The 20,321-nt window shown below is 35.7% G+C and overlaps 1 protein-coding gene across 2 annotated transcripts in view; it reads right to left on the bottom strand.

The window, feature by feature from the left end:
- Positions 1-20,321, bottom strand: part of LOC106670358 (autophagy-related protein 16-1) — a 285,817-nt gene that overhangs the window by 5,722 nt on the left and 259,774 nt on the right. For both annotated transcript variants that reach the window (XM_014400612.2, XM_014400613.2), the window contains 4 exons: positions 3,582-3,702; positions 3,294-3,473; positions 3,155-3,239; positions 2,143-2,289 (listed from right to left, as the gene is read on the bottom strand). In XM_014400612.2, the coding sequence (XP_014256098.1) occupies positions 2,143-2,289; positions 3,155-3,239; positions 3,294-3,473; positions 3,582-3,702 (533 nt within the window). The remainder of the gene's footprint in view (positions 1-2,142; positions 2,290-3,154; positions 3,240-3,293; positions 3,474-3,581; positions 3,703-20,321) is intronic.

Here is a 20,321-nt window from a genome sequence, read left to right as displayed (position 1 = left end):
AAAATTAATTTTACGTATTTCCTGCACATTTGAACTAATCGTCATTATATGTTTCTATTCAAGAACTTTCAAGAAATGACAAATTCAATTTTGATCAAATTAATTACTATTCTTGAATTTAAAGATTTCATTAAAATAAAATAACAAAATTATTAACGTGTAGAGATTAGTGACCGTTAATCGATAGTTGTTCAGATATCGTGACCCGACCGCATCTCACGATATCTGAATAACTAAAATGATTAACGTTTATGATGTTTAACAATGTAAAAACAAACAATTTTCTGCTTGGAAAATTTGGCTGATTTAAAGTTTCCTGTACATTTCCGGAATCAATCGTAATTAATTGGTTTAATTCAGGTTTAGTAAATATTGGGAAGAATAAAAATGTCCCTTATATGAAAGTCTAAAATTAATTCCTATTCTTGAGTTCTAAAGATTTGGACGATGTAAATGACAAATGTTCTGCTTTGGACAATGGGCTAATTTTACGTTTTTCTTGCCCATTTCTTAAACCAATCGTAATGAAATTATAGCAAATATTGGGTATATAATAGATAAATATGTGAAAAACAAACGTTACTTTGGTTATATGGAAAGTTTATCATTTTCCTGCAAATTTCCTGAGCCACACACGTAATTAAATGGTTGAATTGAAGAACAGTAAACATTGTGAATAAGTTAAAAAAATATGTAGAACTCTTCTTAATACAAATCTTTTTTTAGAATTTCAAAACTTTTTCGTAATGTTCATAATTTATAAATGTGTACACAAAAAATCTAATTTGGACAATGAGCCGCACATTCTTCGTGCAAATTAACAAATCGTAATATTTTAATTTTTAAAATTGATAAATTCCATGTATATTTAGTGGTCTAATTGACCAAAGTACTTCTTTTAATTAATTTTATTATTTATTATTATTTATTTAATTAATTTTATGTAAGGTCTTGGTAGAGATGAAAAAGTTAGTGTCACAAGCGGGATTCGAACCCACGACCTTCGGCTGAGTTAAGAGAATCTTGCTCTTGACACTAACTTTTTCATCTCAACCAAGACCTTAAATAAAATGAATAATTAACTGAAAGTTATATATATTCATGGTTTTAGAGATTTTAATTATTGATGTTTATAATCTATAAATATGAATAATATAAAAGCAGTGCCTATAACGGCTTTTTTTTAATACATTTTATTGATTAAATACATATTTACTCGTCTCACCACGTCAAAATGCGTCTGATAGCGACTATGTGCAGATAATGGTTCTTTTTTAATTGATGGATGTTAAATGGCAACGCTTAAATCAACGGAATAATAATAAATAGATATAGAAATAAATAGACCAATGATGTGATATCGAGTGAAAAACTTTCCCGAGACAATGGGTTTTGGTCCTAAGAAGATCCAAAGTTAAAGCACTAGTACCAAGGAAGTTTTCAGTAGCTAAGCCGCTTTCTCTCCTCAAAGCGGTTTCTTTTTTTAACGAAAAACTGAACATACTGAGAACATAATTAATTTTGAAATACATTGAAATTCTATAATGTGGAATGAAATTAGCAAATTTCATGCACTTGTAATGCTTATTGCGTTTTAGGAGGAATTTTTCATTTGAAATTGTTCGCTAAATTTTTTTATCCCATAAAAAAACCGGTATTATATCCATTATTTATGAAAATTCACAAATATATTAGGAGTAATTTAAAATGTTGGGTCATCATGTAAATCATGATGCAAATTTGCCATTACCAGCTTCCACAGGTTCGGAAAAATTGATTCTACTTCCTACTTTGGAATGTAAACCTTGGATTACGCTCATCTCGGTAACAGTACGGTGAGAAAATATGGACAACCATCATTTTATGTAGCCGCGATCCACGCTCGGCCCGAGAGCATACTTTTTGATGTTTCTTGGTCAATGAAAATTGGTTAAATTTGCATACCTGCTTGACTTTAAGCGGTTGAAATAATGGCCAAATGTTTAAATTGACGAGCATATCAAATGCCTTGTAGAAAGTTAATCGATAATCACCCATAACTTCTTCCTTGCCTGATTTCCATTTTCCGACAAATTTCACAGGTGAATTTTCAAATATTAAGTAAATTCTTTTGATAGATGTAATGAAAAAGAGAGCACTTACGTGTGTTTTTTAAGTACGGTCTCGAGGTTACCGGAAGCGGTGTTCCAGACGTAAACGCCACCGTCGTTGCTCCCAACACACACAAAATCAGCAGTATTGCTGAAGACGGCCCTTGTCCAATCACATGCGACTTTAAATCCTTCGTAACTAAACAATCAAACTTCTTAAAAACTCATTTAAAATTAATGAATTATGTTTATAATAAACACATCACTATAGCATGCCTTTGCACTGTTATTGATCAAGGAAATAAAGCAATAAGTGCATGGAGAAAAGATGGCTCCCAAAAATTTAGTATTGTTTCTTTTTTTAATTTTTAGCATATACATATTTGTACATATTGCACATGTGATCGTAGTACTTTTTTTCAAGGTCACATCACTAATACTAATGCCAGCAGGTTACCGGAGGACACAGCATGAGAAACCAACCAGCCAATGCGGGCACTTAGTGAGAGGGATTAAGGGGCAATGAGGTCTCGATGCCATCACCGATTAAGGCGACATGGGGAGGTTGCTTGAAAATTTTGAAATTGGCATCGGATCAGTCGTTGACAAAAGGAATGTCGTGGTCGCTGTGGATAGTGAGGTTAGTGAAATAATATGGAACTGTGACTATTTTTCTGAGGACTTTGGATGTTGGATGGCTTGGCAGAACCCCACAGTTCCACTCTGTATGTCCAAAGTGGTCGAAGTAAAGTCTTGTGCAAGGTTAGTTCTGACGGTCAACACGGATTTCGGTCATACAAGTGTAGAAGACTTCTGTTAAGTTGTTGTCTCTTAAGCCTTGTGTGGGGATTGCACGTCAGTCTGCTGTCTAGGAGTGCTAAGTACTTGAGTGGATGTGGTACTTCCTTGTTAATGTGAAGTTGAGGGCAATTTAAAATAGTTTGTCATTTATAGGCAAGCTACATTTTTCCCAAGTTAGTCTGCATCAACATTTGATTAAATCAGGAAAAATGTTGTTGCATTTTTGTACAAATGCGATAAAAAGCCGTGAAGAGCTTGCTTACCTATACGTCGTCAGCATTTGGTTTGCCCTGAGGTCTATGAGGCGGAGGGTGTCGTCCCTGACGCACGCCAGAAGTGTTTTACCGTCTGGAAACATGAAAATATTAGTAAAAATCCGAACTGGGCACCGTTTTCTCAGACCTCTTGCTAAATCGAGGGAAGTGACCTTCCCCTGGACCAGGATCTCGTTGATGTTCGTGTCCGTCCTGGTGTCCCAGAATCGAATCTTCTTGTCGAAATGGCCGCTGATGATGGTCGTGCCTGCTGAGTCGCTGATGACAATGTCGTTGCAACAGGAACCCGCGAACTTCGTCTCGATACCTACACAACATATTCAACAAAGTTGGAACTACTTTCAAAGTCAAAACAATTCTTCTGTCTGTTAAACAACTATCTGTATGCAAATAATTTGTTTTTGAAATAATTTACATGCTCTACTCCTTAGGTCCCAGAGTTTAAGCGTCCTGTCGTGGCTGCCAGTCACAACCTTCGTCGGTTCTCCCAAGAACTTAGCCGCCAAGACTTTGCCACTATGACCAGTGAGAGTGTGCTGAAACAGATGAAACAAATCATCTTAATTGCATAAAAACGATAAGAGGTTGCATTATAAACCCATTAGACAGTTGCCCAACGAACTCTAAAGTACAAATATCCCAAGTCATTAATCCCGCAATGGGCCATAATGACGAACACTAGTTTTCCAATCATCAAGCAATACAACACAATAAATATTTCGTACGCCGTAAAGGCTCATATTTGACGATCCTTTTATTTATTTATTTTTTCTTCAAGCGATAAAAACTGTTGCACAGCAAATGGAACTTTTAAGTAGTCACGGTCGGTAAGTTTTCAGAGCGTCCACTTATGCAAAGCAAATGCTACTCTACCAAGGTTCACGGTCAAGTGCCAAAGGATGACAGGTGGTGAAGCGTCTTCCGTCGAAGAATTCCGAATTGATACTTAATGCCGTTTCATTGACTCATGGTTTCAGTTCTTGTAAGTCCAAGCCCGTAAATACTTTAATAGCACGATCTTGAATCGATTTTCATAATTTTTACCTGTTGAAAACTGTAAAAAAAATTTAAAAAGCAACCAGTGCATTTCTGCTTTCGAGAGAAGTCGATGCCCGTAAGAAGAAGAACAAGAGCAAAAAACAACTCATTTTCAAACTCAACGTTTTTATTTTTACGATATGCCACAGTTTTAATTTAGAAAGACTGATTTTTTATTTATTGACAGGTATTAACGTTCCTAAATTTTCGCAAATATATTTTACTGAATATTGTCTGCAAGATTTATAAAAATATAGTTTAAAAAACCCTCCTGAAACCGAATGGATCAGTTACACAGGGAAAACCAGAATATGTCTTGTTGGGGGAAAATCCCACCCATCTTCCTCTTTTCTTAGCTCCCGCCTAACAATTCCTATGAAATAAAAGCTTCCAAAATCATTAAATTTCATAAATATACAATGTTGGACACATTTATCCCACCACTCAATTTATTTAGATTAATCGATCTCTTCTAAATAAATACAAATTAAATACATTATTCTTCTATATTCTATATTGGTTACTCTCCCTCTCTCTCTCTCTCTCTCTCTCACTCTCTCTCTCTCTCTCTCTCTCTCTCTCTCTCTCTCTCTCATTTTCTTTCTGTCTATGTATCTACCCATCTATCTCTTCGGCTCTTTTTCTCCTCATTCTTCTTCTTTTCTGTCTGCTTCTGTTCTCTCCTCTACTCTTTCTTTTTTCTTCCATGTTTTGTCACTTTCTCGATCTCTCCTATTACTTCTTTCTTTCCTGTTTTTCCGTATCTCTCCTCTTCCTTTCTCTCTCNCTTCCTCTTTTTTCTTTCATGGTTTTTTTTCTCGCTCTCTATCTCTCCTATTTCTTCTTTCTTTCTTTCCCCTTTATTTTTTCACTCTCACTCTCACGCTCTCTCTCTCTCTCTCTCTCTCTCTCTCTCTCTCTCTCTCTCTCTTACCTATGCGTACAACAATTACGATCAGCGGATTTGCGAAAATAGGGGCGTTGGACGAGTAGGATGCGAGTGATGTTGCGAATCGGGAAGTGAATACGAATTCGCATACACGGACAACTCGTACCTGACTGGAAAACGCTTAATCACCAGTACATTTATGAGATGTCCCTGTGAACCTAAGGCGCGATGGAGGCGTTGAGCTCTGATGTGACTCGAGGGGGATCCGTCACATTTTAATATCTCCATCCTTGACGCGGTCAATTGTCGGACGGCATTATGCAAAAACCGCAAAGTCAGAGTGTAACAACGAATGAGAATAACTCGTAGCGAGGAGAATCATGAGGTAAGAAATTATAAATTTATTCAACAGGCAAAGACCAAATAACCAAACTCAAACTAATAAATACAATTCAATATTTTTACCGATAAATGACAGACGGACATCCTCCCTTATTTTGTGATTATAAATATGGAACCGTTTTAATTTACGAATTTTCAAAAGACTACCGGACACAAAGGCTCGACGTGTCATATGTTATGTGTCTCATATAAACTGGCTGGCTTAAAAGTCTTCATTTTCCAATTGAGGTATTATTTTCCATTTAAACTAATCTTAAAAACATCTCATCACTAGAGAAATCGTAAACTTGCGTCCTTTAACTACTATGTAATTGATAGTTTTTCAGCTTAACCTGGAATCCATCTAATGGCGATAATTACATTAGGTACAATTCATATTAAATAAGAAGTAAAAACGAAACATTTACATCCTAGATCATTTATCGCGAACATGAAATAACAAAGTTACAAAAAATTATTTATCATTAACACAATTAAAATAATTATTCGTTCAAGTTATCTTCCATTAGTGAAACGACAAAACGTACAGGCTTTTAATTACAGTCTAACTGAAAATACACCACGTTAAAGGAATAATTACCAACATTTATTGTAGATATGGATCATTATTGTCATTATTATCATTATAATGGCATTCGGTTGAATTGAGTTTCATCGGGTGAGCAGTAAGGAGGCACAACGGAGTCAAAATGCAGAAAAACGGAATAAATTCAGTAACACCCAAGCTATTTGAGCTAAGTTCCTCAAATTTTGTTTGTTCAGGTTTATTGGTGCCCTGAATCCAGTGAAACGTTTTTCGGAACCGATTGGACCACGGCAAAACGGCGAAAATTGTGGTCCAAATTTCAAAAACGAAACAAATAAGGGACAAATAGACGCTAAATTCAATGGAACTGTTCTCGAATCGATTGGACCGCAGCAAAACGTCCAAAATTGTGGACGGTAGACGGATAACTCAACACGTTGCAAAAAATAATCTGGCGAATTGACTCAGATGGACTCACTCACAATAATTATATAATAACTATTTAATTCACATACTGTTGAAATATTGAAGTGAAATTAAAATAAGAGCAAATACTGAATATACTATTCTTATAGGAAATTTAACGCTGATCAAGAATGTTTTTTTTGTTTTTTTAAATTAAATTTATTTATTAAAACTGGTCTTATTAGATTTTTACAATAATATTATAGAATAAATAAATGTTTACATTCTTATAAACCCATTGGTACAATAAGATTTACATTTCACTATTCACTTATAACTACACAAGTTCATATGGCTTTGTTCTTTTTAATCTTCTGACCGTGTTTCGGTAATGTAAGAGTTTAGTCGCTTCCACATTCTCGTGCTGGCTGAGGCGAGCCTGGTGTTTGGCGGCAAATCTTTGTATCGGGTTGTCCGGAAAATAATGCAGGATTTTAAGTTTTCATTAAAAAAAATCTATATAAAATATTCTGTTTACGTTTACAGGATTACTCATTTGTATGAATGTCAACACTTATTAATCCTCTTCCAAATGATATTGTTTGTTTACCTCTGTAGCATTCCGCTACTTGGAAATAATTCAGTCATCCTTATAATGTCAAAGCGAGAATTTCGTACGATTTTCTTTTACGAGTTTAAACTCGGCCGAAGCGGAGCCCAAACGGCTAGAAACATTAACCAAGTCTGGGGCGAGGGTTGTGTTAATGAGTGCACTGTGCAAAGGTGGTTTAAAAAATTTCGGGAGGGAGATTTCAGCCTTGAAGATGAAGAAGGTCGTGGAAGGCCTTCCTCTCTTAATGATGATGTTCTGCGATCAGTGGTGGAAGAAAACCCCAAAACAACTGTTCGAGAACTTGCAGAGCAACTCAAAGTCAGTAAAACGACCGTCGCTGACCACCTCAAGGCGATTGGAAAAGTGAAAAAACTCGAAAATTGGGTTCCACACTCATTAAACGATCGCCAAAAAAATCAGCGCTTTGATGTTTGTGCATCACTTCTTTGTCGAAACAAAAATGACCCATTTCTGGCCAGAATTGTTACATGTGACGAAAAGTGGATTCTCTACGATAACACTAGACGTTCTGGACAGTGGCTCGACAAAGGAGAAGCTCCAATACATTTTCCAAAGCCCCCAACTCATCAAAAAAAGGTAATGGTTACGGTATGGTGGGCTTCATTTGGTTTAATACACTACAGCTTCTTAAATCCTGGCGAAACCATCAATGCTGAATCATACTGTAACCAAATTAATACCATGCATCAGAAATTGGCAGTAATGAAGCCCTCTTTGGTCAATCGGAAAGGGCCCATTTTGTTGCATGACAACGCTCGACCACATGTGTCACGTGTAACGTCACAAAAATTATTGGAGCTTGGCTATGAAACTTTGCCTCACCCACCCTACTCTCCGGACCTCTCGCCTACTGACTACCATTTTTTTAGACACCTGGACCACTACTTACAACACATAATATTCAAAAATCAAACGGAACTGGAAAATGCATTTATTGACTTTATCAATTCTAAAAATTCTGAATTCTACTCAGACGGAATTAATAAGTTACCAACACGTTGGGAGAAATGTATTGAGAGTATGGGAAATTATTTTGATTAAAGAACATTGCTTTAAAGTAACTAGTTTCTTTTTTTTTGTTTAATACCAAAATCCTGCATTATTTTCCGGACAACCCAATATTTCCGCCGTGACTACAGGGATCTTAAGATCCCTATGTAAGTCCTTATTCCTTATGTACCAAGGTGCATTGACCATGTTACGTAAGATTTTATTTTGGAGTGTTTGTATGATTTTGATATTGCTGTGTTTGGTACAACCCCATAGTTGAATACCATATGTCCACATAGGCTTTATGACTTGTTTATATAATAATATTTTATTTGTATAGCAAGATTGGAGCCACGTCCTATCAACCAGTATAGTTGTCTATACCTTAAAACTATTTCTTTCCTTTTTTTCTTCACGTGTTCTTTCCATCTCAGCTTGGCATCTAAGGTCCTTCCCAGATATTTAGCTGTATTGCTGTATGGTATAGTAGTTCCATCGATTGTGAACGACGGAACATGGTCCACCTTTTTGTTTGTAAAGATTATATGAACTGGTTTATGTTGATTTAGCTTGATTTTCCATTTTTTTGTCCATTCGTTTATCTTATTACATGCATTTTGGAGGATTTTGGTTGAGTGGGTGATAGTCGGTCCTAGTGATATCACCGCTGTGTCATCTGCAAACGTTGCAATTTTTACTCCATCTATTTTCGAAAAATCACTGGTGTATAACAAGTAAAGCAGTGGACCTAATATGCTACCTTGTGGCACTCCTGCATTTATTGTTTTTAATTTTGAATATTGATCTTCTTGTTTGACTTTAAACAGTCTGTCAGTTAGGTAGGAACTGATAATATCGACATACTGCTTTGGTAGCATACCTTTTAGTTTATTGATGAGTCCTTCGTGCCAGACCTTGTCAAAAGCTTGTGAGACATCAAGGAAGATAGCAGAACAAATTTGTTTTTCTTCGAGAGATTTTTCTATTACTTCCGTTACTCGGTGAATTTGGTCTATTGTTGAGTGTCTTGCTCGGAATCCAAATTGGTGGTCAGGAATGATTTTCTTTTTTTCAACGATGTGTTTTATTCGTTTTAATAATAACTTTTCGAAGAGTTTAGACACTGTTGGTAGTAGCGATATTGGTCTATATGATTTGATCTCGTTCGCCGGTTTTCCTGTTTTTTTTATCATAATGACTTCTGCGAATTTCCAGATGCTGGGAACATATTTCAGTCTGATCGCAGCATGAAATAGGTATGTTAGTTTAACTATACCCCTTTTTGGCAATTGTTTTAGTATTTCTCCAGTGATAAGGTCATATCCTGGAGTCTTTTTAGCAGGTAAATTTTTAATTTTTCGTGCTACTTCTTTAGGTGAAACTAGCTTTATATTTTCATCTTGTGGCGTGGTTGTTACTTCAAGTAAGCTGCTATTGATGATTTCATTTGGTTTGAAGATTTCAGCAAGATAGCTAGCAAACAATTCGGCTTTTTCTCTGCTATCTCTCGCCCAAGTACCATCCTCTTTCTGTAATGGAGGAATTTGGGCGATTGGTCTCCACGATCAAGAATGTGACCATGAAAAAAGTCATAAATTGCTTTTTTCGCAAGTAAATCATCAAAAAACCCGTTTTGAGATAACCAAAATGAAGATCGCGCACGTTTTTGTCAATAAATTTCTCATTAAAAATTGTAAAATTACGTTTAAAATAAAAGCTGAACTCAAGAACTTCCGAATCTTTTTAATTATTTCTGTAAGAGCAGAAAATTAAAAAAAAATGAAATTATTGAAATTTTGGGTTTTCATTAAAATTGCATACATTCAAAATTTCAAAAATTATCAGTTCTTCAGCAGGCTTTCTGCAGTGAACGCGATATTGTACTTCTCTGTCTCTGTGAATGGAAAGCCATTAGAATCGGTTTACTGATCGATTGCAATGATTTGCATTCCAAGAATGTACAATAAATCAAAACTGACGAAATAACTATAAACTAACAACTAATAACTATAATTATGTACGTACTACACATGTTTTTACACAACTTTTTACACTTCGTACGCATTGAAACGAAAGTTTGTGATCCTTAATTTTTTTTAAAGAAAACGTTTCATGGTACGATATTTCTGATATATGGGGATTTTAGACAGTTAAAGAACAGTAACCGTTAAGGCAAAATCCTTCAACTAAACAGAACGTGGCCAGATTTATTGTATTTTCGAGATTTTAGGCTAAATAGGTCTATATAAAACAGTGCTACAATCAGATAGGGAGTAATAGGCAGCTGAAAACTACAGGGATGTTTATAGAAGCGCAAAAAGAAGGTACCAAAGCAAAGAACAACGAAGCATATTTTGAACGTCTAAAAAACCGAATAGCTCTCGAATATTGCTGGTTTTCCCTCAACTAAACCACCCTGATTCCATCCCAACGTTGAATTTTTGTCTTTAACTCACTTGGTGTGTACACGAAAGAAAATTAGGGGTGAACGATTTTTCATGTTCAGAAAATAGCCGTATATCTTTGTATATATTGCAAAAATTTATTATTTTCAGGTATCAGGAGGGATTACTTGTTTTGATCAATTTTTAACCGTAAAACCATTATTACAGCCTTATTCTCTGGTTCAAATACTCTAAGAAAAGTGAATTTGATTATAAAAATTTCAGTTTTTAGAAAATCGACTTTTTACCGCCTTTTCCCCCTGTGCGCCGTTTTGGGCATTTATGTTTACTTCCTCGGGAATATAATACACTATAAAAAAAACTATAAAAACGATTATATTATCTTTTCGATTTGATTATCTTTCTATTAGGCATATTTTATTTTTATTTATATAAACGTTTTATATTTTATATTTATATATTTCATATTACCATAATATATTATTTTTAATTTTTTGTTATCTTTATTTTATTGATGTGCATTTAAAAGAAACTTAAGTGTGACTAAGAACGGACTCAAAGAAGCAATTCGCGACTTAAACGAGACGAGATGTTCAAACAACGAAAACAAAAGTTTTGTCTCTCACCCAACAGACTCAATAATAATAACTTAATTAAATTAAATAAACGCCCTGGGTGGACTGAAGTTTAATCGGCTAGAAATGTGATAATGAAGTCTGGGAAACAAACATGTGCTTGTGTTCGAATCACCGTTAAGCTCTTCAGTGACGCCTTGTTCGCAAGCGTCTGGGCCGATTGCCTTTCGGATCTAATTGGAAAAATTAATTGAAAACGTACGCGTCGAATCGTGTTTTATTCTTTTTATTTCAACCTGTAACGTTTTATGCAAGTTTATTCACTACGCAGGTAAGTATTTGTTTTCGGTGTTCCACGCAGATTCAAATTTAGCCGATAGTTAGAAACTCGAGCCGAGGATAAATTGTGTACAAACAAATCGACTGTAGCAAGTCTGAATATATTATTTATCGTGAAATGAATGGCTTTAAACAAGCGGCTTGTGATGAGATTTGGATTCCATGTGGCTAACCACCAGAACAGTTCCGTCGAACCACATGCATACAGAAATTTTAACGAGGGTTGTCTTTATGCGTTGTTTCTGCAATGATCAATTACAGCTTTTTTTTATCCTGAATTATAAATTACTACGGGTAACAATTCTAAAGTAATGCACTCACGGTCATGTTTTGAAACATGTTACAGAGCTGATAAGAACATGTTAATTATTTGAAAAAAGTTCATTAACAGATTGAACTTCATTCACTAATTTCGTGGTCCGCTTGACCAATTAATACATTACAATTAATTAAGGTTTTCATCTCAACTAAAAACCTTAATTAATTGTAACAGATTGAACGGTTCAATCTAAACATTTCTTGAAGAAAAAATAGTTTTTGGAATAAAATACATTTTTAAATATACAAACTGGTCATTTGTCAGATTGTCGAAAAATTTTTTCGAGGGTTGCTGTAGTTTTTTGGAGGAACTCCATCATTAAAGGTTGAATAAAAATAAAGAAAAACAACTACTCATGAAAGTTAAAGATAAGATAAAATCAAAGGCATTTATAATAAACAGTTGGCTTTAATGATGTTCAACTTTTGATGGCAGATTATTGAAATAATAATTACAATTTTTATTTTTCAAAGAAGAGTAGTTGTTTATATAAGGACGGTCTTCTGTCAACATGGCTGAAAGGCCTTATTTCAACCTGGTTACGTAGTATTTTGCTCACTTTTTGTTGATTCATTAGAATTAACAGTCTATCATTCGCCGGGACACGAAGTCCGGTCCACCGTTACAGCCTGGTTGAACAAACTCGGACACGTGTCGGACCGTGTGGCCACGTGGATGGTTCGGCCAGTGGGGCTTCTCGAAATCAACCGGCCGTCACTAAGAGCACACTACAGTCGGCAGCACACCTCAAACTACACTTCGGACGGAACGTAGCATGGGGCTCGCAGAAAATTCTAGACCGGTAGAATCTACCAATTCACGAGAACAATTCCTTGTCTTTTTGTCAACCTGTTAAAATTTCGATTATTTCTGTCCGGGTATCGACGAGAAAGCCTCATGAAGAATTCATTAGAAGAATGGTTTGAAACGGGCAGATCGCTTGTTAGGGCGTTTTAAAAATTACTTCATGCAGAAAGGTCAAGAAAGCTCATTATGGTCTGTCCCGTTATGTGTTAACAATGTTACTTCTCGTTACAACGAACTGATTTTTCTGAACTTCACAGGAAAGCCGTGGCAAGTTGGACATACAGAAGGCTTAAAAAAATCGAATATATTAAAAATACCTATTTGTTCGTAAGCCTATTGTCAATTATTTAAAATTTAAACTTATTGTTTATATCCTTTAACATAAAACTAACCCATATTGGATCAAAAACAACATAGTTACGGCAAATTAACAAAAACAAAAAAGAAGTGAAAGTTCTATAGAGTGGAGAAACTACCCACTAGACCCACTAGACTACCCACCAGAGGGATACATAAATGTGCTCTCTGTGCAATACAAGGGAAAAGGAAACCATCGTGCACTTTTTGGCTAAATGTACCATTTTGTCCGAGATGCGCGCTTCTTATTTGGGTAGGGCTGTGCTCTAGGAAGAAACCCTAGTCAAACTTTTAAATGAGCCAGGCAGGCAGCGAATAAAATTCGCTCGTCACACCACCGCTGGGAACTGGTACAAGAGTTCAATTTTTGATTTATTAGAAGAAAATTTTACTTAATTAATGGTATATAAATATATCTGTTCTGTGTTTACCAGATTATTTCATTTTATTTTATTATTATTTTTTATATTTTATTTATTTAATTATATTTTGGTTTTGCTTTTCTTTTTCTTGTTATAAAACTCAGAGAATATTATTATATTTTACTGGCTATTTCATTATCTTTTATCAATATTTTATCAGTAATCTCGACTCCAAGGAGACGGATTTTCCATTGTTGTAAATACTTGTTTTTTTTAAGAGTATATTTTTTATTTATAATAATTTTTATAATAATCAAAAAAGTATTTTTATTGTTATTATTATTGTTAACTACCCGACAGTAATAGTTTCATTCATAAGATATTTTCTGTTCACTCTAGCCTTTAGTTTAGAAAATCTTAAACTATCGCCCTTTTAGTCTGCGGAAATGGTTCGATGACAATCGGTGAGAGGAGAGCTTTTGGACTTATTTTTCTGAAATGTACCTTTAGGAAATCGAGTTTCTTTATGGACAAAGCGTGCCCATTTCCAGATTTTGTAACAACGGATGAACCCATACTTTTCTTCGGCTGGGTTTCCTCCTATTTTACTTCTCTTCTTGCGGGATAGCAAGCACAAGACGTGATTCTTCTTCATCGGGTTCATCGTACTAACCTACTATCGGGATGAAAAGTCGATCGCAAAATTTGTCTGGTGTGGAACCAAGATGTAATCCACTCCCGTTACCAAAAATTTTTCACAAACCTCCCAACCACTATAAATCCTCAAATTCACATCCTCTCATCCCGACGAATTCCTTCCAACCCCTCTTCGCCGACTAAAGAGACGATGGCCACGGGATCTTCTATCCAGTGACAATTGAATAAAGAATAGTTAGGAGTACTACCAGTGGGTAGTTTCTCCACTCTTGTTTTCTTAATGATTTATTCATACATTATTACTAGATACCAAAATGCAGGTAGTTGTACAATAAAAAGAAAACAAAAGGTGTGGAACCATCCTGGAAAAGTCTCACAAGGCAGTGTACTAATAACAGGCAACTTAGTCAACCAAACCGTCTCGTCTGAGAGAGGCCTAAATGTTTGTGTGTTTCGTGTGATTCATAAAAAAGGAGTGTCTAGAATTTTTCGAAGAATTTTGATTGAGCAGTTTGAATACGCAGGATGTTTGAGCGTTTGGCTGAAACTTCTAGTCGGTATATACTGTAGTATAGAGTTGTAGTCTTTTGTTTGCCAGTGGTGGTAAGTTGGATCTTCTGTCCAGAATTTATGAGAAGATTTTGTATCTATTCTTTAATTCTTATCTTTCGGCTCCAGAAAATGCTACTTTAACTTTTCACGCAAGTAGTACACGAAAATAGGGAGTGATTGGATGTGGACATTTCATCCTTTCATGCCTCCTGTTATGTCGCTCTGAGCAGTTTTTCTAGTTTACTGTAGAGAACGTTTCAAGGGAAATGCCTGTTTCTAAAATGGAAAAATTCATTATAAACGAAAAAGAACTCATTTATTTGTTATAATAATTTTCTTAGATTTTTGTCGAGGAGGTTAGTTTGTAAAACAGACGTTTACTGTTTTGTCATCGACTTTGCTAGGGGTGTCCTGGAGTTCAAAATCGGGTGAAAGAAGAGCGGAGGGTTGCGGATCGTGATCAATCATTCCTGGGCAAGCACGAAACTCAGCCAAAAACGAATCTGTTATCTTTTCGAGTACCGTTAACCCGCGACAAGTACCATTGTCCTCCGATCTACGACACTATCTCTCTCGCCCAATTATAAATGAACCCCGACCTAGGAAGCACAACGAACGAATAGACCCTCAATCTTTTTGCAATTCTCGCAATGAGTCATTTCGATATGTGCCGTAAGGATGGGAATTATAGGAATCAAAGGATCATCTTCATCACTCAACAAACCGGTCCCTTTTCATTAGTACTCTATTCACACTTCATTTGGCCACCGCCAAACATACTCCAGCAATCTTTTGTCCGCCCTAGTGGTTCGCCTACTCAATTTCGGATTATATCAACACAAATTACATGCGGACTTTTTGCCAAATATTTGATACAGCGAATATGGGCTTAAAATTATGCAAAAACTGTATCACTGTGACTATGACATTCAACTGAACTATTAGATTAAATTTTATTTAAGAGTTTATTTTTCACTGTTTCAATATTCAAGACTGTGAACATCATTGACATTAACATTTCAATATCGCGTATTTCCTCCTCTTGTCTTAATTACATTTCGAAGACGCCTCGGCCTACTTTCTACCGGTCTGGAAATGTCTCTTTGCGGGAGGTAAGTCCATTCTTCACGAAGAGTCTTTTCAAGATCGTGATGGATGTGCTCCTATTCCTTTTTTGAAGTTATCCCTTAAATGTTCGATTGGGTTCAAGTCTGGAGAACGGGCTGGCCAGGCTAAGACTTAGTACGTTTGTACTATGCGAGAAACATGTGGACGGGCATTATCGTGCATTAGAATAGGATTGTCGCTGATTTCATCGAGGATAGGCAAACATCATGTTCCACAACTTCATCCACATAACGACAAAGACCCTCCACGAACAACAACTAACTCTGTGCGACTCTCCATTGAAATTCCAGCCCACACGATCACTGATATACTCCGAGTTGAACAGGTTGGCTCTGGGAAAAAAGGCTTCGTACCTTTCATTTAGACTTCTCCACACTCCTTCACGCCCATCCGGAGATCGTAGAGCAAATCTACACTCAGCTGTAAAAAGTACAGCAGACCAATCGTCCAAAGACCAATGGCTGTGCTCTCGAGCAAATGCGAGCCGTGCAACTCTCTGTCTTCTGGTTAATTCTGGTCTTCTTACGGGCGAGAGCCATCTGTCCATACTGATTTAATCTTCTTCGAGCAGTGCGTTCTGAAATTTCGATACCTCGAACTTCCGGAGATGATGAAACGCTTGAACAACAATAAGGTGGCGGTTTCGCAAAACTCTCAAAGTCAAAAACTGTCATCCTGTGGTTGTGTTACCCTAAGGCGTCCAGACCCGGGCCTTCTATGTCAGGACCAAGTTTCTCGAAAACATCTAAAGGCGTCTCGCAGAGTTCTGTAAGGAACTCCGATGGCAATAGCCGCATACCTGATGGAACGTCCATCATCAATAAGCGCCACACCACGCGTAATATCCTAAGCATTAAGTGGATTTTTAAGTTTACAAATTGAAATTAAAAAAACAAAAATGAAAACTAAACAGTTTATTGCGTCTGAATTCAAATGAGACTGAATAAACATTTTAAATTCTGTAAAAGTAAAGAATGAACAATCCTTTATCCCTGTTTTGTATTAAGGATTATGTGAGTTTTCCTCTAATTGATATTCCCAATTTAAAACATATCATAAGCAAATATCTATTGGTAAAAACAATGGGACAAATTAAGGGCAGAATTTTCTTTTATTTCCGTACCATATTTACTGTCTAGGGGACTAAACTAAATTAGAGCAATCGCCTTATGCCTTACCCTAGTGCAACATACAGGAAAAAAAATCTTTATATACTTCACCTATTTATTTGCTTTGTTTTCTATTTATATTGTTTACTTATTTAAATTGTGTTATTCTCCATTATTCTTTCCAGGTCAAAATGCATACACCAACATGTAATTTATTAAGGCCGTTGCTGGGCGGACGATTCCTTTTACGAGTCACAACTGTTATTCTGAACTGTAATGGAATTACAATAAAGATTAGTTAAAAATTTATATATATTTAAGAGGAAGAAAGTTAAAAGCTCTATTAGAAATGCAAGGGAAGGGGCGATCAAGTACAGTTTAATCCGTTGTTGTGATAAACATTGACATAAGCGGACACCCAGGTTGATGCCGGCCTTAAACTGTCGTTACGTTTTTAATGGATTGAAAGTTAACGGTCAATTGAAGTTCAGCTTAATGTTTTTATTTATTTAGAAATCGTGAGATGCGGTCTGGTGTGATGTAGGTTTCAGAAAAACATTTTCTTTATCGTGCCAACGTTTCGATCTTTATTGAGATCATCTTCAGGGCCTGGGATTTACAAACATTGTTTACATATAACAATTACATTTTGGATTTGGAAAAGTGAATTTATACAATGCAAAATATATTTTTTATATATTCAATCAAAGTATTTCTACTCCCTCAAAGTGTTTGTCTTCTGTGTAATTGTGCCATTCTTGCGTGTCGTGTCGAGAGTGCCAGTGAGATTTTGCTATATACGTTGGATTTTGAAGGGGTGGGGAAGGATGTCGGTATAGAAAAGACATTTTTGTATAAGGCGTCGGCTTCTTTGAGGTGAAAAGAGCCGACGAAGGGAAAAAATGTGTTGGTAATGGTTCGGCCAGATTATCCTTTCAGGATTATATAGAAAGGGATAAATAGGAAAAGGAAAGCTAAATTGTTGGGAAATTAGACTATGTGAAAAGTATTTGATGTGTGGAATGTAATGTGATGATATAGGTATGTTATCTGTATTGAATTTGATTAATGATATTGGCGTAGCTGCGACTGAGTTTACATGTATCTGTTCTGTAAATGATGCTGTGTTTATCTCTGTTGAAATAAACCATTTCTAAGAAATTACGTTTATGTTTGTTTTGTTCTGTGTGTAATACTTTTGGATTTTGAAGTCGAAATTGTGTTGGTATTCAAGATGGTGGGTAGCGAGTGCTGTAGGATTTTGCTTAGGTTTTTTGCAATCATAGATATGTTGCTTTTCTTAATGTTTTTACTTTTTTGATACCAATCACACTGCCCAACGTGTCGCAAGGACACTGACGATTTAACTTTCCACAGTTTTTAGGAACTGAGCAACTGGGGACCTAACGATTAAGGGATTTGAGGACATTTCTGTAGTGTATGTTTATATTTCATGACATCTTCTACAAAGGGAATATCAAGGTCAAGGAATGGTTGGGTCAATGGATAAGCACCAGGAAACGTCAGCTATTTGGTTTTTGATCGGGAATGGTGCGACGCAGGTTGTTATGTTTGATCGAAACCTACAGTTCAATGGACCAAGCTGGGACATGGTTGAACTGATCAATATTGTTCTCTTTCCTGGGTTCGACTTGTCTCGCCGGTTTACGAAAGCCTCCTGATGGTCAAGAATTACTAAAATATAATTTAACATTTATTCGGTTTCGTGGTCCGCCTGACCAAATAAATTATTTTCAATTAATTTTGGTTGAGATAAAAGCACACTGACTTTTTATCTCAACCAAAACCCTAATTAACTGAATATAATTTAATATTTACTCTTATTTGAAAAACCAACGTTCTCTTTTACCTAATAATGACCTCGACAATACCTACATCACATTTCCTTGCCTATTAGTCAACCAGTGTGTGCTAACTTGGAATGTAAAACAAAGGACCTAGTAGGACCTTACTAGATCTTACAAAACACTTTCACGACTTATAGATAAACAATCAAAACTGACTCTACTGTAAACTGATGTACCCGATACTTTTATTATTTATTCTTTCTTATTCTTTCTTACTCTATTATTCGAAGAATTGAAGAAATTGAAGATACAAAACATATGATTGCAGTCTGCCCTATTTTGAAGCCATATAGAATAAAATACTTTAAGAAAGATAATTTAACACACTCTGAACTTTGTAATTATCTAAACCGTAGAGAAAGGGGTTTGCTATGTAATTATTTAAAAGATGCACTATATTATAGAAATTTACTTGTCAGAGAATTTAATTATTAGTAGGAATTCATTTTATTTCTTTTTCTCTGTGCTTTCTTTATTTTTATTTTTTATCGTAGTAATAAAAAATAAATAAATTATAAAAAAACTTGTATTGCAACTTTGCTGACGGATTAGTATCCAAGCAAAAAAATGTTTCGCTGAGATATTTTGTAAATAGCTTTATTAATAAACATTATTATATTCTGGTGTGACGTAGGTTTAGAAAAACATTTTCTTTGTCGTGCCAATGTTTCGATCTTTATTGAGATCATCTTCAGGGACTGGGATTATAAACATTGTTTAAATTATACAAATACATGTAAGATGTGAAAAAATGAATTTCTATCATTGAATAAATTCATTTTCACAGCTTCATATATTTGTATAATCCTAACAATGTATGTAAATCCCAGGCCCTGAAGATGATCTAAACAAAGATCGAAACGTTGGCACGATAAAGAAAATGTTTTTCTAAACTTAACAATTAATTAAGCTTTTTAGTTGAGATGAAAAAGTTAATGGCACGAGCGGGATTCGAACCCACGATCTTCGGCTAGATACGCCGCTGCTCTACCACTTGAGCTATCGTGACCTCGATCCACTCGGACATCAACTTCCTATCTCAACCCCACCTTATGAGTTTTCCCTCGTTTTTGCCATTTTTTTTCTAAACCTACATCACACGAGACCGCATCTCTCGATCTCCAAGCAATCATTAATTAACGGTCACTAAATACTCCACAGTTCAATTTAATTTGGATTCAGGATGACCAAGCTAAAGGTTCACATATTTCAAGAGGAAATCTCTCAATTTGTATGAAGTAGTTTCCGCTTACAATGAAGTATTTTGCCTTATTCAATCCGAAATTCTCAAAACCCACTTTGACAGACCAAAACAGCGAAAATAAGTGCACCGTGGTTTATAACCCTGCAGACCTCAAGAGAAATCTCACAAATTGTAGGGTAGTTTAATCGATTCCGTCTACAAAGATGCATTTTGAAATTTAACCATTTTCAATCGAAAATCGCAGCAAAGCCCCCCACTGACAGATCGAAACAGCGAATATTGACAGACAAAACGTTCCGAACCACCTAGACAGAGGTTTATCACCCTGTAGACCTCAAGGAGCATTACCACAACTTATTTATCTTTAAGTATTTGGTCGTTTCCAATTTCAATGATCCTTTTCGCAATCACCAGTAAGAAATTCAGCCAATCCTCTCTTATATACGAAAATAATGGGGACAGGATCACCAAATCTCACAGTTTATTGGTGTAGTTCGGCCGTTCTCGAATCCAATTACACTTTTTCGTTCGACCTAACGTACGAAAACAGAAAGGATAGATAGACCGAAATGGTGATGAAGTACCAGGA

Source organism: Cimex lectularius, unplaced genomic scaffold, assembly GCF_000648675.2.
Source record: "Cimex lectularius strain Harlan isolate CLEC.00 unplaced genomic scaffold, Clec_2.1 scaffold69, whole genome shotgun sequence".
NCBI classification, from domain to species: domain Eukaryota; kingdom Metazoa; phylum Arthropoda; class Insecta; order Hemiptera; family Cimicidae; genus Cimex; species Cimex lectularius.
The sequence above is the reverse complement of the archived record's forward strand: the minus strand, read 5'-3'. Positions and strand labels throughout refer to the sequence as shown.